The following is a 25,531-nucleotide window of genomic DNA, read 5'->3' on the forward strand; positions in this document are numbered from 1 at the left end:
TGATCAAGCATTTCAGTACCATAAAGTCAGGAGTTTTGCAGATTTGGTATCTATGCTGCCAATTAAATCAATTTAGCATTTCAGGGTTCTGTTTCACTCTCAGGAACATTAGGAAGTTGGAAAGTTGATTTCTAAAGACTCCCCCAGTTTAAAAAAGTTCTAGAATTCTATGAAACAGAATGCATGCTTGTGTGAGTGTGTGTATGTTTGTGTGTGTTTGTAACATATGAATAATACTACTCAGATAACGAGAGCAGAAAATTATACTACCATCTCGGAGACATTTTGAGCACAGGAAAGTTCTTTCAGACAAACTTTAACATTTGCAAAGCAATGAATGGTCCTAAGGAGAGCTTGCCTATAAAAAGATCAGCTGAACCTGAAGGTCAAATTGTAAACATTAGATGTATATTTAAAATAAAGTCACCAAGGAATTCAAAAAGTCAGGAGATCAGGGAGATTTCCTAATGGTAGACTAATAAAGGCAAACCAGTGATCTGTGATAAACTCAACCACTGTGTTTCCTGGAGAAGAGCAGACTTTGATTTTTGTGAAAGAGAAAATATTACAGAGGTGTATCAAATATTTCAGGCATATCAAATATTTCACAGCAGAATACTTAGGAGCAATGTATGAAACAATTAATAAAAACAATTAAGAATATTCATCAGATTTTATTCATCGTTTTTAAGGAACAAAACCATTATAATATATAGTTATATATTATAACTTTATTTGCTCAATAAAAGGTCAGTGTTTATATCACACTATCTTCAAATATGATTATATATCTCCCTAGCTTAAACCCCTCAGTTGTTGAAATATGGAAGCTTAGTCAGACCCCAGCCCATCTCTCTAGTAAAAAGTCCTGCTCAGCAGAGTAACTAGTAAATAAATAACAAGTAATTAAGAACTAGGTTTTAAGTTAAAAACTCATAATCATTATTCACAGGAAAGGCCCCCATATCAATTTCTACAGCAGACCTTCCAACGCTCACAGTAGGTTTAGAAATTCAGTGAAACAGCAAAACACCAAATTATATATATGAAAAGTTTTTAAAAGTTCCACATAAGAAATGAGTCATAAATTAGTCTTTGGTACAGGATCCACAGTCAGTGTCAGTGAGCTCTGACTCAGGCAAGTAGACTGAAAATGAGAACAAGGATAAAAGCATTTAACTTTTATAAAAGCAGAAAGATTAGAACTATTTTACTCAAAGACATGAACTGAAAATGTTTTTGGTTAATAGCCGATTCATAGGGACCTTGATGTTTGTTTATGTTTTGACTTAAATGTATTAGTTAAAATAGCATTGCAACTATTTTCAGCCAGCATATGAATTTTCTGAGACTCTCCATGAAGATGTTTCAAAATTCATTCTTATCGGTCCTGCCATTGGTCAACCGTCTCCTCAATGATAATGACTAGATACCTAATGCTTTAAATAAAAGGGGGATGGGCATTAGTTTTCTTATGTTTAGGCCTCTCTTTTCTTGATAGCAATGGGATTTCCTAGATGGGAATGTAAGGACAGGGCTGTTTGGGATTAGAAAATGGTGAAGAAAGCCACAGACAATTGTTTGGTGGATTTTAACTCTTTCCTCTGATCAAGTTTTGAGCTGGTCAACTTCAATTATAGGGGATCGCAAGGCCTCTGCTATCCTCTCCCTGTAGTTTTGCATACTTGGTTTCCTCATTTAGGAATCCTATCTTCTCACCTCTAAATAGTATTCAAATGTTAAGTGCTATCCCTATGTGAAATCTTACTATTCTCTACAATAACAACAACACTACTACTAAATAATAACAATAGCTGAAATTATTGAGCCCTTTCCATATGCCAGGCACTTTTCTAAACATTTGATGTGTGTTAGCTCATTAATTTTCCCAAAACTTAATGAGATAGGAAACATTTCATTCCAGAGTTATTTTTCTCGAACATAGACTATGTCTTTACCATACCTCTAACTGAGCCCTTTCAGTGCTTGCCATTGTATTCAGGACAAAGGCTGAATTTCTAGCCCTGTCTTCAGGGACTTCTGAGATCTGGTCCTATTACCAGGATGTCTCTGTATTACGTGACCTACATTCTACACCCAATGCTATAGTCACATCAGATGTCCTGCTATTTTATGCACATACAGTTTGACTTTATGTATTTGTTCTTTGGGACAACTAAATTTTTCAGTCCAAAATAACCTTTCCCCAAATTAAACTTTCATGCCTCAGTCCAAATGTCATTTTATTTATCTAATCAACTTAGAAATACAAAGATTAATAAGTCATGTTCCTTGCCCTTGAAAATCGTACATTCTAGAGGTGATAATGACAATATGAACACTTGCATAAATATGAGATACTGTTCTCTCTCCTTAGCCAGGATGAATCAGACCCTCTCTGATCCTGTACCTTACTCAGACACTTACTCATTTCTGCCCAATTTTCACCTGCTTTCTCATTCATAAGCTCTTTGAAAGCAACAGAAGTATGTAAATTACTAAACAAATGTAGGCTGAATGAGAGATTTGGTTGAATGAATGAGACCAGCCATATAGAGCTGATCTAAGCATGCCATATAGAGCCTTGATTCAGACATTTTCAGAGAGATGGTTGCAAATATTACAGTCAAGAAAGAATGCTCTAGGAATGTCCCTGTTGTAATCTCTAGAATCATCTAATGAGTCTCTTTTAGTACATTCCTCTATATGGTGCAGTCGTTATTGGGATTGCCATGTTGATTGAGCTGGAATCTACTTGATATAAAAGCAGGCAGGAGCTCAGGTGTGGAGTCAAAATGATTTGGGATCAATTTAGGGCTCTGCTAAGATACTTAATAGGAATGTGACCTTGGGCCAGTTTCTTAACCCCTAAAAGTTTCAATTTCCCCCTCCGTAAGATGAAGACAAAAAATGTGTCTCTGGTTTATGAGGATTAAATATGATATCAGAAGTGTCTGATACATAGACTTGAGCTTCTAATAATCTTTATTACAAAAAGCACCCCACTAATACAATGCCAGAAACTTTATATACTTTTTTGTCTTAGACACTGCTAGTTTCCTATGCAGCTATAGAGACATAACATTCAGTAACTAAGCAAAATGGCAAAAGCCCACAACGTTTGCTAACTGTGTTAAGTAACTGTTGGGGGTTTGGCTTTTTTTTTTAAAGTTAAGATACCCAGAATAATGGATGATTACACAATCTAACACACCATCTAATTAAAGTAACTGTACACTACTTGAAGTTTCACGGTGTTGGGAGTTATATAACATGGAAAAGCATTTGTCTTTTCTCTTTGTCAGGTTTCCTTTAGTGAATAGGAAGGATAATATTTATCCTTACTTTCAGTATCAAGTTTAATGTCAGCTTTGTTTCATTGCTTATGGAAAATATATGATAAAGACCTTGGGGAAAGGAATTAGCTCAACATTTATAAAATAAGCAAAAGGATAATTAAAATGCCAAAAACATCAAGAGTTCTCTATGATTATAGCAAAGGGGAAATATCATTTACATAGGGGTTTAAATGGCAGTTTAGAAGCACAGATGAAGTAAACAGCACTTTTTGTAAGCATAAGTAGCTATGTGCTTTAGTAATGGGTTTAATAGAAATTTATCATTATTTCTTTTGTGGTCATAAAATTTCACACAGCCTTGAGGAAAAACAATATGAGAAATATGTGATTTTGTTTTGCTCCTGTAGAAGGATCGGTGTAAGCAAATGTGTATGTGCGTGTGTTTTGTTTTGTGTTCACAGTTTAACATAGACAAAGAGGCTGGGGAAAGGCAGATTTATCACCGGTATTGCATGGAGCGTGCCTCAGTCCATTGTGCTCATGTATTCACCACTGTTTCTGAAATAACAGCAATAGAGGCAGAACACATGCTGAAGAGAAAGCCTGGTAATTATTATCCCTGAGTTTGTCACTGATCTATGAGAATTTTGTTTGAAACAAAAATGCGTAAAATAATAATAAGAGGAAAAATTGCATTCACTATTACCACTCAAATCTTTACACATATTTTAATTCTCATTTTCAGTAGCTTTGTTGAACACTAAGCTATATCTGGAACATACTAGCGTACAATCTGTGCTTGTCGAATAGTCTATGCTTAAAATGCCCTAGTTCTCAACTGGGTTGTCATAATGACTTCCTGTGTGTAAGCAAGCTGAGTTGATTTTTCTATTTTAAGAAAATGAAAGTCCAGAAAATATCAGAAATGTGAGTGATACTACCCTAGTCCTACATCTTAGAACATCGCCTCATTGGTCCTGTTTAGTAGAAATCTGTTGTTTTACTTCTCCCAAGATTTTCTTGTAAGTTTTTCTGGGAACTATCCCCAGACCCATCCAGAGGTTGCAATGCCAAGAGGCATGTTCATAAAACATGACACTGTCACCTGACCACAGCTGATTGGTCCAGAGGTAGACATCTGACATAAGCTGGACCAATCAGAATGCTCTCATAAGAAGGAGTCTAAACAGATGAGTCTGTTTGAATGCAGTCTTGTATAACAGAAATGTCACCTTGGAAGCTGTTAGCAGTGTCCATTTTCCCATTATGTTGCATGAGATGCAAAGAAAGTTAAACTACAGTGAAGTACAATAAGAAGCAGAAACAGTTTGAGAGAGAGAGAGAACTCTATACTTTCCACAGTGATTTAGATCATGGTTTAAACTAATTCCTGAGGCCCAGCTAAGTCTTTGCTATGAGACACTCCAGCATCTTATTAATAAATCCCTCCTTATTATACTTAGTGTTAGTAGGTTTCTGTTACTTGCAACCAAACAGTCCTAATTAATACATCCTCCTTGCTTGATTGCTGTGGTCTTGTCTCTAGCTGTCTTTCTTTCAGATACCAGTTGAATATCAGAGAAAGCAGATCAAAGTTCTAGATAATTAAAAAAGAAGAATTCAAGTAATTTGAATAGTGGCAGCCTCAAGATCCTATGCTATTCTTTTTTCTTTCCAAGGGTTCTCTTGGATTCACTTTTGTTCTCACTCTCATGTCTCTTACAAGAGTTTGCTACATCAATATGCTCACTTGTTTCTTGGATCTTCCTTTTTTCCCCTATCTTCATTTTCTGTGCTTACAAAAATGCTTTGTTTTTTTCTATTCTAAAATAAAAAATTCTCTTGAAGCCACTACTCTGTCAGATGTCTACACAATCTCATCCTCCCTCCTTTTGTTAAATATTTTAGAAAAATAATCCATAGTTCTTCCACTTACTCACAGCCCCTTCAACTCTAATTTCCAACCTCCAACTCTTGGTCTAAAATTGCTTTTTCAAAAGTCACCAAGTTCAGAATTCTGTAATTTTCTTTATGTTCCTTGACATTCTTTAGCAGTTAAAGGTGGCAGATACCTCTGTCATTCCTTACTTTTCATGACATTACATATTCTAAGTTTTCTCAAATATGATTCTTTTCTAGTGTCTCTAATAGTTTCTCTACTATCTTCCATCTTTTAAAAGCAGACATTCTCCATGATCAGATTCTGGATCCTGCTTTCTCTATATACTATTTCCTTAACTTCCTGTTTTCTTAAGGGGATTGCTGTAGGATAGGGGTGAAAACTGTGGACTTGTTGCCAAACTGCCTGAATTCAGTATCAAAATGACTTTGTGTTGAATATATGTCACTAGCTGTATGACACTGTGAAAGTTGCTTAAACTCTCTTTGCCCTAATTGCATAATGGAGCTGATAATACTATCTCTTATCCAGAATTGTTGCAATGATTAAATAAGTTACTACACAGGAAGAACTCAGATCAGTGCCTGGTTCACTGTAAAGGTTCAGAAAATGACAACGATTATTATTTTCTATGGATCAGACTTTTCCCAGGCTCTCATTTCTGTTTCTGCTAACTTCACTTGGAGGTTCTACTAGAACTATAAACCCCATAAGCTACTCCATTTCTGACTAGTAAAAGAATCACGCGGTGGCTCTGATTGAAATTGTGAGATCCCTGATGCTTTGTGGTTCAAGAAGGTCCACAGACTTTAAATAGATTATTAAACACAAAATTTTTCCTAAGAGCATTCTGAGAAAAAGCATCATATAGCACATCATGACTTTGTATTTTTTAGATTTTTCAAAGTATGTATTTTGAATTTTTGAAACTTGAATGATGTGAGTTTATTGCTTATATAAACAAATTAATCATATTTTTATAACTAATTTAATTAATGAAAACACTGAATTCAGAGCAATACCAACTCTAGAGTGGAACTGCTCACAAACTGAAGAGAGCCTTACTAATATAGTAAACATTGAAAGGATCATTTTAAACATTATTTGTAATAATTAGATTCCAGATAAATATTTTTACTCTAGAGACAAAGCTACAATTTTAATTATGTCATTACGTGTGTCCATATGATTCCATATCTATCAATGAAACATAAAAACATTTTTTGAAACTTATGTCTTAAGCCACGTAGGCAGTGGGGTGCTGGAACCAGCTCATCTTGGCTCACAAGAGCCAATTATTAAATTTCAGGAAATTTGTGAGCTGGTTGCTAAACACAGACATGATTAAAAATTAAATTATGTAGACCAGAGCAACAGCCAGCTCTACCCACCACCAGTCCCTCCCATCAGGAAACTTACGAAAGCCTCTTAGATAGCCTCATCCACCAGAGGGCAGACAGCAGAAGCAAGAAAAACTACAATCTTGCAGCCTGTGGAACAAAAACCACATTCACAAAAAGATAGACAAGATGAAAAGGCAGAGGGCTATGTACCAGATGAAGGAACAAGATAAAACCCCAGAAAAATAACTAAATGATGTGGAGATAGGCAACCTTCCAGAAAAAAAATTCAGAATAATAATAGTGAAGATGATCCAGGACCTTGGAAAAAGAATAGAAGTAAAGACTGAGAAGATGCAAGAAATGTTTAACAAAGATCTAGTAGAATTAAAGAACAAACAAACAGAGATGAACAATACAATAACTGAAAGGAAAACTACACTAGAAGGAATCAATAGCAGAATAACTGAGGCAGAGGAACGGATAAGTGACCTGGAAGACAGAATGGTGGAATTCACTGCTGCGGAACAGACTAAAGAAAAAAGAATGAAAAGAAATGAAGACAGCCTAAGAGACCTCTGGGACAACATTAAACACAACAACATTCGTATTATAGGAGTCCCAGAAGGAGAAGAGAGAGAGAAAGGACCCGAGAAAATATTTGAAGAGATTATAGTCGAAAAACTCTCTAACATGAGAAAGGAAATAGCCACCCAAGTCCAGGAAGCAAAGAGAGTCCCATACAGGATAAACCAAAGGAGAAACATGCCGAGACACATAGTAATCAAATTGGCAAAAATTCAAGACAAAGAAAAATTATTGAAAGCAACAAGGGAAAAATGACAAATAACATACAAGGGAACTCCCATAAGGTTAACAGCTGATTTCTCAGCAGAAACTCTACAAGCCAGAAGGGAGTGGCATGCTATACTTAAAGTGTTGAAAGGGAAGAACCTACAACCAAGATTACTCTACCTGGCAAGGATCTCATTCAGATTCGACAGAGAAATCAAAAGCTTTACAGACAAGCAAAAGCTAAGAGAATTCAGCACCACCAAACCAGTTTTACAACAAATGCTAAAGGAACTTCTCTAAGTGGGAAACACAAGAGAAGAAAAGGACCTACAAAAACAAACCCAAAACAATTAAGAAAATGGTAAGAGGAACAATATATATCGATAAATACCTTAAACGTGAATGGATTAAATGCTCCAACCAAAAGACACAGGCTTGCTGAATGGATACAAAATCAAGACCCATATAGATGCTGTCTACAAGAGACCACTTCAGACCTAGGGACACATACAGACTGAAAGTGAGGGGATGGAAAAAGATATTCCATACAAATGGAAATCAAAAGAAAGCTAGAGTAACAATACTCATATCAGATAAAATAGACTTTAAAATAAAGAATGTTACAAGAGACAAGGAAGGACACTACGTAATGATCAAGGGATCAATCCAAGAAGAAGATATAACAATTATAAATATATATGCACCCAACAGAGGAGCACCACAATACATAAGGCAGCTGCTAACAGCTATAAAAGAGGAAATCAACAGTAACACAATAATAGTGGGGGACTTTAACACCTCACTTTCACCAATGGACGGATCATCCAAACAGAAAATTAATAAGGAAACACAAGCTTTAAATGAAACAATAGACCAGATAGATTTAATTGATATTTATAGGACATTCCATCCAAAAACAGCAGATTACACTTTCTTCTCAAGTGCGCACGGAACATTCTCCAGGATAGATCACATCTTGGGTCACAAATCAAGCCTCAGTAAATTTAAGAAAATGGAAATCATATCAAGCATCTTTTCTGACCAAAATGCTATGAGATTAGAAATCAATTACAGGGAAAAAACCATAAAAAACAGAAATGTATGGAGGCTAAACAATACATTATTAAATAACCAAGAGATTACTGAAGAAATCAAACCGGAAATTAAAAAATACCTAGAGACAAATGACAATGAAAACATAACCATCCAAAACCTACGGGATGTAGCCAAAGCCGTTCTAAGAGGGAAGTTTGTAACTATACAAGCCTACCTCAAGAAACAAGAAAAATCTCAAATAAACAATCTAACCTTACACCTCAAGGAACTAGAAAAAGAAGAAAAAACAAAACCCAAAGTTAGCAAAAGGAAAGAAATCATAAAGATCAGAGCAGAAATAAATGAAACAGAAACAAAGAAAACAAGAGCAAAGATCAATAAAACAAAAAGCTGGTTCTTTGAGAAGATAAACAAAATTGATAAACCATTAGCCAGACTCATCAAGAAAAAGAGGGAGAGGACTCAAATCAATAAAATTAGAAATGAAAAAGGAGAAGTTACAACAGACACCGCAGAGATACACAGCATCCTAAGAGACTACTACAAGGAACACTATGCCAATAAATTGGACAACCTGAAAGAAATGGACAAATTCTTAGAAAGGTATAACCTTCCAAGACTGAACCAGGAAGAAATAGAAAATATGAACAGACCAATCACAAGTAATGAAATTGAAACTGTGATTTAAAATCTTCCAACAAACAAAAGTCCAGGACCAGATGGCTTCACAGGTGAATTCTATCAAACATTTAGAGAAGAGCTAACACTCATCCTTCTCAAACTCTTCCAGAAAATTACAGAGGAAGGAACACTCCCAATCTCATTCTATGAGGCCACATCACCCTGATACCAAAACCAGACAACGATACTAAAAAAAAAGAAAATTACAGACCAATATCACTGATGAATATGATGCAAAAATCCTCAACAAAATACTAGCAAACAGAATCCAACAACACCTTTAAAGGGTCATACACCAGGGTCATATGACCCTGGTCATATCCCAGGGATGCAAGGATTCTTCACTATACAGAAATCAATCAATGTGATACCCCATATTAACAAATTGAAGAATAAAAACCATATGTTCATCTCAATAGATGCAGAAAAAACTTTTGACAAAATTCAACACTCATTTATGATAAAAACTCTCTAGAAAGTTGGCATAGAGGGAACCTACCTCAACATAATAAAGGCCATATACGACAAACCCACAGCAAACGTCATTCTCAATGGTGAAAAACTGAAAGCATTTCTTCTAAGATCAGGAACAAGACAAGGATGTCCACTCTCACCACTCCTATTCAACATAGTTTTGGAAGTCCTAGCCACGGCAATCAGAGAAGAAAAAGAAATAAAAGGAATACAAATTGGAAAAGAAGAAGTAAAAGTGTTGCTCTTTGCAGATGACATGATACTATACATAGAGAATCCTAAAGATGCTACCAGAAAACTACTAGAGCTAATCAGTGAATTTGGTAAAGTATCAGGATACAAAATTAATGCACAGAAATCTCTTGCATTCCTATACACTAATGATGAAAAATCTGAAAGAGAAATTAAGGAAACACTCCCATTTACCATTGCAACAAAATGAATATAATACCTAGGAATAAACCTACCTAGGGAGACAAAAGACCTGTATGCAGAAAACTGTAAGACACTGATGAAAGAAATTAAAGATGATACCAACAGATGGAGAGATATACTATCATCTTGGATTGGAATAATCAGTATTGTGAAAATGACTATACTACCCAAAGCAATCTACATATTCAATGCAATCCTATCAAATTACCAAAGGCATTTTTTACAGAACTAGAACAAAAAATCTTAAAATCTGTATGGAGACACAAAAGACCCCAAATAGCCAAAGCAGTCTTGAGGGAAAAAAACGGAGCTGGAGGAATCAGACTCCCTGACTCCCTGACTATACTACAGTAATCAAGACAATATGGCACTGGCACAAAAACAGAAATATAGATCAGTGGAACAAGATAGAAAGCCCAGAGATAACCCACGCACCTTTGGTCAACTAATCTATGACAAAGGAGGCAAAGATATACAATGGAGAAAAGACAGTCTCTTCAATAAGTGGTGCTGGGAAAACTGGACAGCTACATGTAAAAGAATGAAATTAGAACACTCCCTAACACCATACACAAAAATAAACTCAAAATGGATTAGAGACCTAAACGTAAGACTGGACACTATAAAACTCTTAGAGGAAAACATAGGAAGAACACTCTTTGACATAAATCACAGCAAGATCTTTTTTGATCCAACTCCTAGAGTAATGGAAATAAAAACAAAAATAAACAAATGGGACCTAATGAAACTTAAAAGCTTTTGCAAAGCAAAGGAAACTACAAACAAGATGAAAAGACAATCCTCAGAATGGGAGAAAATATTTGCAAACAAATCAATGGACAAAAGATTAATCTCCAAAATATATAAACAGTCCATGCAGCTCAATATTAAAAAAATAAACAACCTAATCCAAAAATGGGCAGAAGACGTAAATAGACTTTTCTCCAAAGAAGACATACAGATGGCCAAGAAGCACATGAAAAGCTGCTCAACATCACTAATTATTAGAGAAATACAAATCAAAACTACAATGAGGTATCACCGCACACCAGTCCGAATGGGCATCATCAGAAAATCTACAAACAACAAATGCTGGAGAGGGTGTGGAGAAAAGGGAACTTTCTTGTACTGTTGGTGGGAATGTAAATTGATACAGCCACTATGGAGAACAGTATGGAGGTTCCTTAAGAAAACGAAAAATAGAATTACCATATGACCCAGCAATCCCACTACTGGGCATATACCCAGAGAAAACCATAATTCAAAAAGACACATGCACCCCAATGTTCATTGCAGCACTATTTACAATAGCCAGGTCATAGAAGCAACCTAAATGCCCATCGACAGACGAATGGATAAAGAAGATGTGGTACATATATACAATGGAATATTACTCAGCCATAAAAAGGAACGAAATTGGGTCATTTGTATATACGTGGGTGGATCTAGAGAGTGTCATGCAGAGTGAAGTAAGTCAGAGAGAGAAAAACAAGTATCATATATTAACACATATATGTGGAACCTAGAAAAATGGTACAGATGAACCGGTTTGCAGGGCAGAAATATAGGGACAGATGTAGAGAACAAACGTATGGACACCTAGGGGGGAAAGTGGCAGGGGGTGGTGGTGGTGTTGGGATGAATTGGGAGATTGGGATTGACATGTATCGGCTGATGTGGATAAAATGGATGACTAACAAGAACCTGCTGTATAAAAAAATAAATAAAAGAAAAAAATTAAATTATGTAAACTTACAATTAAATATTATACTAAAAACTAAATTAATACTCAAAAGACATCAATTCCTAATTATTTTACTACATTTTACCGTGATCAATACTCTCGTTTATGTCTATTGCATTTGTACGGTGGAAATAGTATGTAACGGTGTTACTTTGTATCTCTTTCCAATTCACATTAGTAGCTTGAAATCAGTCATGGTGGGAGTATTTACGCCATGGAGATGGGCAAATACTTCTAATAAAACATCTTTCTCTCTCTCTCTCTCTTTTTCCTGCAGTGCTGGATACCACTGCTTGTAGGCCTCTACGTGGGAGGTTATTCTGCACTAGAAATAAAGATGTTAAAAGACCTCATTGACCTAATTCTTTAGGCTAATAAACTGAGACAATTAATTTCAAGACACATCTTTTTTTTTAAACTTATTTTCTTGAAGTATAGTTGTTAATTTCTGCTGTATGGCAAAGTTATTCAGATATGTATATATATATATATATATCTTCTTTTTCAGTCTTTTCCATTGTGGTGTATTATAGGATATTGAATATAGTTCCCTGTGCTGTACAGTAGGACCTTGTTGTTTATCCATTCTACATATAATAGTTTGCGTCTGCTAATCCCAAACTCCCAGTCCAATTCTGTTCTCTATGCCTGTGAGTCTGTTTCTGTTTCGTGGATGAGTTCATTTATGTCATATTTTACATTCCACATATAAGTGATATCACACAATATTTGTCAAGACACATCTTTTATTTTTAATTGTTTGTGAAGCAGTGAGAAAATTCCAGAGGAATTAAAGTCATAATAATGTGGTATTCATAAACAGTCTTGCCTTCTCCCTCTTTGTGGACAGTACAGCTGCCTGACATAGAGGATAAGGATGTAGACTCCAGAGCTAGGCCGCCTTGGCTTTAAACTCCCAATCCATCCTTCCCCCACCCTTCACTCCCTTGGCAACCACAATTATGGTTATCTGACCTTAGCAGATAACCTCTCCGCAGGCCAGTTTCTTCATCTGCAAAATGGGGACAGTGAAAAGAACTTACTTCATATGGTTTAATGAAAATTAAATTAATAGAGTCTACAATAAAGTCTGGCTCAAAGTAAGCCTGAGAGAAATGTTATAGAAAGAGATACATGGTAAGAGGGGTCTGTCCGCTATCCTGATCAGTAGCAAATGCCCAATTACTTAGTAAAAAATCATAAGAACAGCAGTTCTTTTTAAAATTTTTTTTCACAACAAATGACCAAGAAGCCTGGGTTGATTTTGTGGAAGCATTTCAAGGGAATAGCCTGTTAACTGTAAAATATCCTTCAAAATGATAGCATACTTATACTTCTAGCTCAAATCTCCACTGCAAAAATCTTCATTGCCATGTGCTAATTTTTTTATTCCTTTTGTTTTTACTGCTACTATATACAATAACCCATGAATTCAACTCAGTAGGTGATTTCCACCATATACTCTGAGCAGTGCCTCTCTTTCTTATCACAGACCAATATTCTGGAAAACCAAAAATGTCTCCCTGCCCAAGCAACAAAATCTTCTAGGTAGAAAGACTCAGCTACGTATTAGACCTAAAGGGCTACTTTTCCAATGTTCCGCATGGACAGAACACTTCCCACACATTTAACCAAAATAAAATGACAAGAGGTAGTTTAGTGCACAGCACAGTTAAAGCTACAACAGGTGGAAGCAGACCGCATGGACACTGCTGGTCCTCCTGACACTTGTGCTCTGGAACAGATTCTATTGACAACTCTGTGCCTCAGTTTCTGCCTCTGAAAATGCAGATAGACACCCCGGCTTTATTGGCTGTTGCAGGGATTAAATGAGTTACTTGCAAGGTGTTTAGAGCAGTGCCTGGTGCACAGCAAGTGATCAATAAATGAAAACTCTAACAATGGCTATTTTTGCTATTCGTGTATTTCATAATACCCATCACTCAATGTTATTTCAGTCAGATAGTCTTGATTTTCTATGTCAGCAATTTATTATAAACTTTTATGAATTTTCAATTCTATGATAGTCAGAGACTAGAAATGTTAATAGACACCTAACTAGATAGATTTAAAAATACTGTTTTGTTTTGTTTTTTTACAATGCTACCCTCTCTCAAAAGAGCTTTTTCGTGATGATTTTACTTTGCTTTTCCAGATGTAATTACTCCAAATGGCTTGAATGTTAAGAAATTTTCAGCAGTACATGAGTTTCAAAATCTCCATGCCATGTACAAGGCCAGGATCCAAGATTTTGTTCGAGGTCATTTCTACGGGTATGCTTTCCTTCACTGAAAAAAAATTAGCGTGTGATGTTAGGGATCTGGGGTATAGAGAAAACAGGGTTACTAAAGTAAATGTTTATCTTTCCTAGTCCCCTTTGTACTTTAACAGAACTCACGTGTACATTTTGTTGCTGTTGCTTTATTTCATTGGAACCTGTTTTGTTTTGTTTTAGTCATCTGGACTTTGATCTTGAAAAAACGTTGTTCCTCTTCATTGCTGGGAGGTATGAGTTTTCAAACAAAGGAGCTGACATCTTCCTAGAATCCTTATCCAGGCTAAATTTCCTGCTGAGGGTAAGAATGATCTAGAATGCCATACAGTATTTTTTTATAGGAGGACTTTCTTCTGTGGGAAGTAAAGAAACTTCTGGCTTCTTAAATAGATTTCAAAAGAATATACGATTTTGAAGACTTAAAATGACAGCCTTATTCTAAAAGTGACTTTGGTCTTTCAATTAACATATTAGGATTGCCACACTGTTCGCTTGTGTATTTGTCTATGATGTCAGGTATTTTTTAAAGAGAGCCACAAGCTTATCACATATGTGCTATTTTTTTTTCAAGAATCATAGGAGCAACATTTTATTGGAAATGCTTCTAAAAGAATATTTTTATGTTAATTTTAACTTTTTCAATTTTTATTGAAATATAGTTGATTTACAATGTTTCAGGTATACAGCAAAGTGATTCAGTTATACACATATATAAATATATATATTCTTTTTTTTACATTCTCTTCCATTATAGGTTATATATGTGCTATTTTTAAGACAACCATATAGCATCCCTTTTCTTACCTGTCCCCAAAGAATTTGTAAACAATTGAAAGATAAATATAGAGAAATCAAGCAAACAGAGAACAAAGAGTATAAAACCTCACCTTTTTTATTTATTTATTTATTTATTTATTTATTTATTTTTTATTTATTTATGACTGTGTTGGGTCTCTTAGTTTTTTCGTGTGAGGGCTTTCTCTAGTTGCGGCAAGTGGGGGCCACTCTTCATCGCGGTGCGCGGGCCTTTCGCTATCGCGGCCCCTCCCGTTGCGGGGCACAGGCTCCAGACGTGCAGGCTCAGTAGTTGTGGCTCACGGGCCTAGTTGCTCCGCGGCATGTGGGATCTTCCCAGACCAGGGCTCGAACCCGTGTCCCCTGCATTAGCAGGCAGATTCTCAACCACTTCGCCACCAGGGAAGCCCGAAAACCTCACCTTTTTTAAAACCAATAAAAACTATAATGGAAGATATGGCTTGGGTGTATGGCATCAATAGGCTTCCTAATATTGGACCTTGGTATTAAACTTCTTGGTATTAGACATCCAATCACAGGCAGCTCTGGCCATTGCCATCCTCCCCAACCAGAGCACGTCTTCAGAAGAACATGTGCAACACGTCTGACAGCCAAGCAGTTTTCCTCTGTAGAACGGGGAAGACACTCACAAAATCTATTCCTATCCCAACTCACTTGCCATGCCTCTTCCTTGAGATTGAAAGTCTTGAACTGTGAAACTAGGAGAGGTCCCACCGCAAAGAAACATGAAGGAGGGAAAGGAGATTCCCATCCCAACAAGGTGGAATCATTTTTTGCTCAGGAGGGTGGGGCTTTATAGGTTCCAAACTAATCCAGCAATAAAACTTGTGCAAATAGAAGTGCCATGTCATAGCTACTGATGAAAGTTATTGGCTTATATTCGAATCCCATCACATAAAAATATAGAATAAGTAACAGGAAAATAGGGGAGACTAGTGTAGAAGTCCAATCTTATTGAGATACTGAGACAGTCTAAACTTTCCTGAGCTCCGTACTGCTCTCCAGTTCAGTTTTTATTTCTTAGACATAGATTTAGCCTTGCCTTAGAGCAGACATTGTACCAAGTATGCTAAAAGATTTACTAAAACCACATTAATAAAAACCCAAGCCTGTAAAATAGGGTTGAAGGTCAGAAAGATTATTCAAGAATAAACTACAATAACCTTATTTCACAGTATTTCCTGATACGTATCTATTCAACAAGCTTTACAGATGGACTCACAACTATATCAAATATGTATTGTGTTTAGAGACATTATTAATCAATTTATCCATACTTTTATTAATTATTCACTTTATTCTTAGATGTCAAGTAAAAGCCAGTTTCTATTTTTCTAGACATCAAAGACAATTACAGTCTTTGGAGAAATTAAAAGAAGGCATTCTCTTTCCATATAGTACATTTATTCTTTAATGGCACATTGGCTACTTGTGGGGTGAGTTTCCTATTCTATGGCTCCTATAAATGTTCAAATAGAATTTCAGGTCCTAGAGGGCAGAGACCACAGATTAGATGGTAAAGTGTCCCACATTCAGGAGTAAGTCATTTCAGAATACAAAAGCATTCATCTGTTCACAGTTCTAAGTTTATGCTTTCATTCCCACAGCTGTTTGGCATGTCATTTCCTTCTGAGAAATTCCAGGTCAATGGTATTTATTGGAATAGGAAAAGTAAGCAGATTGTAGAGTCAAAAAAACACCGGTTGACTCCCAGTTTCGCCAATAACCTCTGATAGGAGCTCAGACAAAATTTTGAAACTCTTGTGCCTCTCTTTTGAAATTAATGAGGAGAGTGATAGCGATTGTGCAGTTACTACCAGGCTTGGGTTAAGTTATGCGTTTAAAGCACCCAGCAAAGTGCCTGCCACACCAAAAGTTCTGGGCACATGCTCGTTCCCTTACTTTAGGGCTAAAAAAACCAAAACGCAACATCATGAGAATCAAGACATTTAACAGAAAAATGTAAATAATCTATTTGTGCAAATCCATGTAAATTAGCTATAAGAAATAGAATAAACCCAAACGAAATCCTCATTAACTTTCCAACCTGCAATTTTAAAGAATATTAGCTCACATTTATGTTATTTTTTTAACCACAGAAAAGCACAGTGATATCAATAACAATTGCTCTATATTTTAGATGATCGATGTCATGAAAATATTCTATGTGTGGATTTTTAAATTGTTAATTGACAAATCTTGATTGAATGCCATATTTAAATTAAAATTTCTGAAAAAGCCTCAAGACAGTGGGTGTAATTTTTTTGTCAATCATGAATAAGTATTCTTTTTATCTCAAGATATTCAAAGCACTCTTTTTCACAGTTTAAGGTCCATCTGTCACATGGTTTATTTTATCTTTGATAGTTGACTCTGTTGTGTTTTCTAATCCTTCATTAGATGCATAAAAGTGACGTCACCGTGGTGGTGTTTTTCATTATGCCTGCCAAGACAAATAATTTCAACGTGGAAACCCTGAAAGGCCAGGCAGTGCGAAAACAGCTATGGTAACCTCACATCTTGTACATGTTCTCAAGCGATAGACCTAAAGGGATTTTTTTAAGTGCATGATTTCTGATCTATTTCCTTAACCTGTTTTTTTTCATTAAGATTATTATAGCACACATACTACTTGGTTCTCTTCTCATTGGGCTACTAAATGTTAGATTATGTCATGCCTATAAAACTGTGTTAATGTAGAAACATTGGAGTGAGCCAACATGGAAGGATAAGGCCTCTATAGCTATTTTTAAAGATGGGTTTAATTTAAAACAAAATTTTATTATGGAAATGTTAAAACATATGCCAAAGTAATGAGATTAGTATAATGCTCCCCTACCTGCCCACAGCCCAGATTCAACAATTATCAGCGTATTCCCGATATTACATCGATACCTCCATCCACTCCCCTTCCCTTCCCCCCACCCTCTCCTGATTATCATCAAGCAAAAAAATGTTACATTCTCTGCACTGGTCAGGGTGTTCAGCTGCCTCAGCTCTGGAGGTTTTAACTCAGGCTAAACTGGCAAATAGGAAAAGAACAGAAGAGGTGATACAGAAGAGACCTGTAATTTCAAAGCCTGCACTGACAGAACAACAGCACTGTCATGGCAAAGAAAGAATTAAAATGGTGACATTGTTTAAGCTGTGAATCTTTCTGCTCATACAGGGACACTGCACATTCTGTGAAGGAAAAGTTTGGAAAGAAACTGTATGATGCATTATTAAGGTAGATGCTTGGAACACTGAACACTTCAAACGTTTAGGGCTTCACTATTCAGACTTAACCATTTAGACATTGTATTTATTTTGTTCCAACTATAAAGGAATTAGTAGACTTTGAAGATGTTTTACATCATGTGAGCAGATTTTGTTTAATCCTTCATCTGACAAATATTTGTAAACAGTTTGCACAAATGAGAACATATTTATATATACAGATAGGTTCTAGTTCAATGGAAATCTGATTAAGGGTTAATATGTCAGTCTGAAGCTGAGAGAGATTTCATGAGGTTTTTTAAAATAATTTATTTATTTATATTTGGCTGCATTGGGTCTTCGTTGCTGAGCCAGGCCTTTCTCTAGTTGCAGAGAGCGGGGGCTACTCTTTGTTGTGGTGCGCGGGCTTAGTTGCTCCGTGGCATGTGGGATCTTCCCAGACCAGGGCTCGAACCCATGTCCCCTGCATTTGCAGGCGGATTCTTAAACACAGAGCCACCAGGGAAGTCCTTCATGAGATTTTAAGTCAAAATATATATTGACTTCATGTATATTAAGTATATATTTACTTATATATTAGATTAACATATATTTATTAATTAACATATTAATTAATGTTAACTAACACATTTACTTAATAAGTAATATATAGTATTTAAATAAATAATAAATAAAATATATAAAATGTATAAGTAAAATAAAATCTAAATAAAAAATCAAATTAAAATGTATTATAAAATAATAATATGTACAAAATATATGGATTTTGTTACAATATGAAGAGAAAGCTGTGTTGTCTCCTGATGCATGGTGGCATCATTTCTTGTTACCGGTAAAAATATCAACTTATAGGTGGACAAGTTATGGCCACTGTAGAACACAGTACTTAGGGGTGGGCAAAATACAATGAGAATGTCCTCCTGATCATCAACATGAACGCTTTAAAAATTAATTTCAATTTTCTTTTATGCCAGCAAAGGTGTTCTTTTACCAAACTTCCTCAAACTTTAGGAATTTGTGAGCTTCATCAGGAACCTTTGTTTGCTTTACATTTATTTTTAAATTGCTTGAAACGGTGTCTAACACATAGGAAGCACTCAATTAGTGCCAGCTGTTTTTATTTTTATTATTAAAACTGTTTTCCCCACAGAGGAGAAATTCCTGACATGAACAATATTTTGGATCGAGACGATCTGACAGTTATGAAAAGAGCCATCTTTTCAACTCAGGTAATAAAGGAAAAAGTGCCCATCACTTCCCATAGTTGTTAAAGTTCATTTAGATCCATATCTTAATGCATTGGAGTGGGCTGATTTGGGAAATTTTTAAACCTGAGAGCTAGAAAAGTCATTCTTAGGTATTTACCTAAATGACGCCTTTGTAAGTTCTCTTTCTTCAGTGTATTTTCAGGACTCCTTTAAAAAAATCTCATGGAACTTGTTTTTGTATCTATTTTAAAAATTCATTTGGAACCAATATGTCCAATTGAAAAACGATGTATATTGCAATGACACCAAAAATACCTCCCAAAGTTTTCAAAAAGCATAGAATTCGGAGTCACTATAGAGAAAAGGTGAATGTTTCTCAGTCGAGTGGAATTATTATAAAAAAGGAAAGATAAGTGTGTTAGGCTTGTACGGGAATCTTGTCAATAACAGCGAGGCATCAGAGGACTGCCCCCTAGTGGGAACCGGCAGAGTAGCTCATCGGGAGTCAAGCTTCCAGGACACTTACTCCAAATAAGTCCCAGGAGCGCTCAAGAAGTCTAGGCTTTTCATAGAGTGGCTGCAGGTGAAAAACACAAGTACCGTATGTTCACAGTATGGGAAGGAAGTTCTTTACCCTGTTATCCTCCTCTTAGTGGCATGAAAGACCTTAGTGGCATCTCAGACCAGAAGGCATAAAGGTTGGATATCATGTCGCCAATGACGTATTGTTGAAATTAGTCACACTTGTTAATTCTTTTCACAAACTGACATTTTCTTCTCTCTGTTCCTTCAGCGGCGATCTTTGCCCCCGGTGACGACTCACAACATGATTGATGACTCCACCGATCCCATCCTCAGCACCATTAGAAGGATCGGGCTTTTCAACAGCCGCACAGACAGAGTCAAGGTACAACTAATTGCTTACGTGGGGCACTTCAAAATCATACAGAATAGATTTTTTGAGAATTTATTAGAAGCATCCCTTTTTCGTTGTAACTTCTATCAGAAATATTGTAAATAATATTTTGTTTCCTGTCTTGAGCAATTAAAGAATGACTATTTTGGTATCATTCTTAAAAATTGAAGCCTATTTATGGCTTTGAGTTGTAATTTAGCTTTCATTTTCATTGTACAATACTGTCAGTAAGCATCAGGAAATGGCCTCATTTTTAATGAAACACATAGTCTAAGAATTGCTTTAATTAATGAATCTCTGAGATTAACATGAACTGTCTTTGTTTCTTCTTGATAAAGTTCAACTTAAAAGCAGAGTATGAGGAGCTTCCAGTTTCAGAGAATGTGGCTAATGATGGTTTTATGTAATTTTCTACTGACCAATTCATTCTTTTGACTCTTGGGTTTCTATGATGACAAGGGACAGGGTTAGGTACATGAATAAGACTTGGTTTCTGCCACCGTGGAGCTTAATCTCTGTGATGTTTACTGAGGGCATGTCATGTTCTAGGCATGGTGCTAGGCATGGGAGACAAGGGTGAACGTGTCAACAGATAACTGCTTATCCTTACTCAATTCCATTCACCGGCATTCAAGATCAAGTTGTCACAAGCTTTTACCAATCTTTTCGAAGGGAAAGGTCTCACCGTCCCTTCTTTCTTTCACCTTTAGCAGATCTTATGAGTCCCTTCATACTGGCCTCGAATATAGATTTTGACCCATTCTTACTTCTTTTCCTTCAGATTCTAAGGGTTTTTCTGGGATCTTATTTCCTCCCACATTCTTAGGAAATGTGCCCTGTTTACCCTTCTTCATATTGTAGGCTTACTAGCTCCTTCCCTTGCTGTCTACAAATATTTCTTAAATTTTCCCACATGAAAAAACAAACTTTGCCTTAAGCCTGTCGCCTCTTGATGATTCTAAATGTTTTTCTACTCTTCTCTGCAAAGTTTCTTGGGAAAATATAGTCTATTCTTAAATGTATTTCTCATCCTGCACTCACTCGTTAATGTAGGTATGAGTGGATATAATGGAGACAAATTAAGGACCAACTGCAACAGTACAGGTGAGGGATGCTGAGGGCCTCTTCCAGAGGCCTCATCAGAAGTGCTGGAGAGAATGGAATAATGGGAGAAATGGTTGCCTGCAGAACGGACCATACTTCAGTGACCAGTGGACGCTGAGAGTGAGAAAGAGGGAGAAGGCAAGGCTTCAGTATGTAACCCGTACTTTCTAAAAACTAAGGAAAGGCTTCAAAAGAAGTTGGTTTGAGGGTCATGTCACGAATGGAGTTCAGTTTTTGATAGATTGAGTTACGTGTGAGATATTCAAGTTGAGATGCTTAATACGTACTTGGAAATCATGGGTCTGGGGTTTATAAGGACAGTTGTGAGGGGAGCTATTGGCGTGTGGGCAGTAGTGGAGACCAAGGAATGACGACCCTGCCATGCTGGAAGACCAGGTGGAATGAATGAAGGAAAGTGTTGAGCCAAGGAAACCTCAAGAGTTAAGAGGGGGGACTTCCCTGGTAGCGCAGTGGTTAAGAATCCACCTGCCAATGCAGGGGACACGAGTTCGATCCCACATGCTGCGGGGCAACTAAGCCACAACTACTGAGCCTGCTCTCTAGAGCCCGCGAGCCACAACTACTGAGCCCGCGTGCCACAACTACTGAAGCCCGTGCCCCTAGGGCCCGTGCTCCACAACAAGAGAAGCTACCACAAGGAGAAGCCTGTGCACCGCAACGAAGAGTAGCTCCCTCTCGCTGCAACTAGAGAAAGTCCGCGTGCAGCAACGAAGACCCAATGCAGCCAAAAATAAATAAAATAAAAAATAAATAAATTTTTTAAAAAAGAGTTAAGAGGGGATTAAAAAATGAAAGTTCAGGAAAAGAAAGAAAGGGAAAAATATCTCAGAAATCAAGGCAGGAGAAATTTTCATAATAGTAGGAAGAGCTCGTAATACAGCATTAAGTGATACAAGCTGTTTGTAAAATGTTCCATATTGTGTTAACCCTTTATTTCAAACATATTCTACACACCCACCTACCCACATATTGTATATACTGCCCTGTGCCATAGAATTATGGGTGATTTTTGTTTCTCATTTGTGTTTGTGAATTTCCAAATTTTCAACACCTAGTGCACCTATAATAGTCAGGCTGCACATTTTCCCCTGGAAATGCAGGGCTGTATCTGCCAAGGATGCACCACCCTTTATGTTTTTCAGCAGGATTGGATCCACAGAGTGTGTCAACACTTACTTGGCTTCATTCTCACGTAGTTTACCCCAGACTGGTCCTTCTCAATTTTTTGTCTCTTGGAAAGAAAATAGTGGGAGCAAGAAAGCCTCTTATTTCCCTGTCAATTTCTGTTTTTCTCAGAACCTTTCATGTCACATCCATATCTAAATTTGTGAACCTTCCTCTGTCGATCTGTCTGTGCCTGGCACTTATAATGTACAATAAATACAGATTGATGTTTAAAAAAGTGTGATAACAGTGAGGCAATTTCCCAGGAATGGATGAGTAACTTATTTCCTAAACATATTAAACACTTTCATACCTTTGTATACTTGCTGATATTATTTTCTCCTTCTGAAATAACCTTATCTCTGTTATTTTAACAATTCTTTTGGGATCCAACCTAAAAGTCCTCTCTTCCTTACACTTTTCCTCAATATACATTTGTCACTTTTCCTCAATATACATTTGTCTACTCCAGACAGAACAATCATTGCCTTACCTGTATTCTCAAGACACTTTCTATCTTCTGCAACTTTAGGAATTATCACATTGAATTCTATATATTTTAATTTATGTGTCCATTTCGCCAGAGACTGTGGGTTCTTTGAGGCAGTGATCATGTCTCACCTATTTTCTAAGTTTTTTTCCTCTGAGAAGCAGACACCGAGACAGGAGTAGATATGAAAACACTTATTGGCAGAAATGCCTGTGAAGGGTAAAGAGGTTGGAAGCAAGAGCGGGCAGGGAGGTGCAGCCAGACACAAGGAAGAGAGAGCAAAAAGGAAGGATGAGCTAGGAAGAGCCTTAGATGGCAGCCTAGTTTTTAAAAAGTCTCAGCCTTATTATCTTTTTTTTTTTTTTGCAGAAAGAAAAGTCAACTGATTAACAAACACTAGAATTCATAAAAATTAGCAACTACACAAAAACTACACAAAAAATGTACACATATATATATATATATGTACACATATATACACATATATAACCACACTATATATAGTGACTCATAAAGGGGAAAAGCAATGGTCCAAAACCACCCAATATGGCTTGTCAGTTAATGGAAGGAAACACACACACACATACACCCCACACGTGCGTGCTTATGCACCCACAAAAACAAACAAAAACAGTTTTCAACAGTACACTCAAACTACAGCTAACACAATTTCAGAATTATTATACAGTACTTCCTTTCTTTTTTTTTAAGATTTTTTTTTTTGCTGTGGGTCATTTTTAAAGTCTTTATTGAATTTGTTACAATGTTGCTTCTGTTTTTTATGTTTTGGTTTGTTGGCCGTGAGGCATGTGGGATCGTAGCTCCCCCTGACCAGGGATTGAACCTGCACCGCCTGCATTGGAAGGTGAAGTCTTAACCACTGGACCGCCAGGGAAGTCGCTACAGTGCTTCCTTTCTTAATACTAAAGATTCTTATTTGGGTGTGTGTGTGTTTTGGCTTACTGTTGACTTACTTTAAGTATCTTAGTGTTCTTACATACATTTTCCTTTATTGAACAATCTTTTCTTCGTGTTTCATCTTCATGTGTCCTTTCCACCTACCAGAAGTTTCAGGTTGGCAGGCAGATGGGTGCCTTAGTCTATGAACAATTCAATGCAATGGTTTTAATAGGGATTTCCATTAATAGGGATGAGGATTCCCCAAGCAAAAGTTGCCCATTACAGGAATCACCCAGTGGGCAGAAATGGGTTGGCGCTAGTACCCATCCCTGCTGGTCTTACAGGCTAGGAGTAGCCACTGTGATAGATGCACAGGTGAGGCACTTAGGGCCGTCAGTCAAGATCCCCAGGCCAGGATCTCTTGAAGGAAATCTGAGTGGCAAGTTCAGGGCTGCCACACACATCTCTAAAGGTATGTGAAGTCCTTCACGACTGTACTCACACTGCCTGGCTTTAAATCTCGGACACTTATTCAACATGTAAGTTTACTTAATCTACCTGTACCTCAGCCTTCTCATTTGTAAAGCGGTGATCATATAGCCACACTCATAGAATTGTTGGGAGGATTAAATAAACCATAGGTACCATGTTTAACACAGTCTTTGGCACAGAGTAAATGCATAATAAATGTTAGCTTTTTTTAATTAGTACTAGGCCAGTCCCTGGCACATCATACTCCATATATTTTTAGAAGTGTGAATGGAGTTTGATTAGCGTAGAAGACAGAGAATTGATCTGTACCTGCAGGATTTGATAAAATGTTTTATAAAAGAGATGATACGTTAGCTGCATCTTGATAGATGAGCACAAGTTCATCAGCAAATAACAGAGGGGCGGGCTCACCAGGCCAAAGAAGTAGATGAAAAGGCACAGAAATATAAAAAAGTCCATGACTTATGTAGAGTGAATGGAGAAGAAAGTTGGTCTCATACAAATTGTGTTTATGCAGTTAAACTCATGAGCATTTTCGGATATTCACTGATTAATATCATAAAGCAAACACACACACAAGAAATAAAAGAATAGCCCCTTTCATACAAATTGTGTTTATGCAGTTAAACTCAGGAACATTTTCAGATATTCACTGATTAATATCATAAAGCAAACACACACAAAATAAATAAAAGAATAGCCCCTTTTGTACAAATTGTGTTTATGCAGTTAAACTCATGAGCATTTCAGATATTCACTGATTAATATCATAAAGCAAACACACACAAAAAATAAAAGAATAGCCCCTTTCTAACAATATACACTCAAAAGCACTGAGATAGACTTTGGTCGATTCAGAATTAGGTATTTCATTTTATTAATAGCATCCTTGAAAAGCTTGACAGTAATTCAGGGCCTGTGCTAATGTAAGTACCTATTTGATCATCTGCATATTTATAGATGGCTATAGAGTGGTTCTTAACTCTCCGACTGGATTGACAAGTGTTTTATATGAATGTGACCATTTGATTCAGGAAGCATTGCAGATTATTTTAAACTTGAATTTATCATCCATCCTGCCTTGGTGGCAAGGTACAGTGAGAAAAGTCTAGACGGCAGATTTCAGGTCTGGACCCTGTGCTGCCATGCTGTGAAGGTAAACTAACTTCCTGGGACCTTACTTCCCTCCCAGGATAAATACA

At 36.6% G+C, this 25,531-nt stretch overlaps 1 protein-coding gene across 2 annotated transcripts in view; it reads left to right on the forward strand.

Moving 5' to 3' along the window:
* GYS2 (glycogen synthase 2) overlaps positions 1 to 25,531 on the forward strand; it is a 56,265-nt gene that overhangs the window by 17,037 nt on the left and 13,697 nt on the right. For both annotated transcript variants that reach the window (XM_082419749.1, XM_082419750.1), the window contains 7 exons: positions 3,761 to 3,905; positions 13,880 to 13,997; positions 14,180 to 14,300; positions 17,216 to 17,322; positions 17,985 to 18,044; positions 19,185 to 19,263; positions 20,036 to 20,149. In XM_082419749.1, the coding sequence (XP_082275875.1) occupies positions 3,761 to 3,905; positions 13,880 to 13,997; positions 14,180 to 14,300; positions 17,216 to 17,322; positions 17,985 to 18,044; positions 19,185 to 19,263; positions 20,036 to 20,149 (744 nt within the window). The remainder of the gene's footprint in view (positions 1 to 3,760; positions 3,906 to 13,879; positions 13,998 to 14,179; positions 14,301 to 17,215; positions 17,323 to 17,984; positions 18,045 to 19,184; positions 19,264 to 20,035; positions 20,150 to 25,531) is intronic.

This window comes from Balaenoptera physalus, assembly GCF_965194825.1.
Source record: "Balaenoptera physalus genome assembly, chromosome: 13".
Classification (NCBI taxonomy): Eukaryota; Metazoa; Chordata; class Mammalia; order Artiodactyla; family Balaenopteridae; genus Balaenoptera; species Balaenoptera physalus.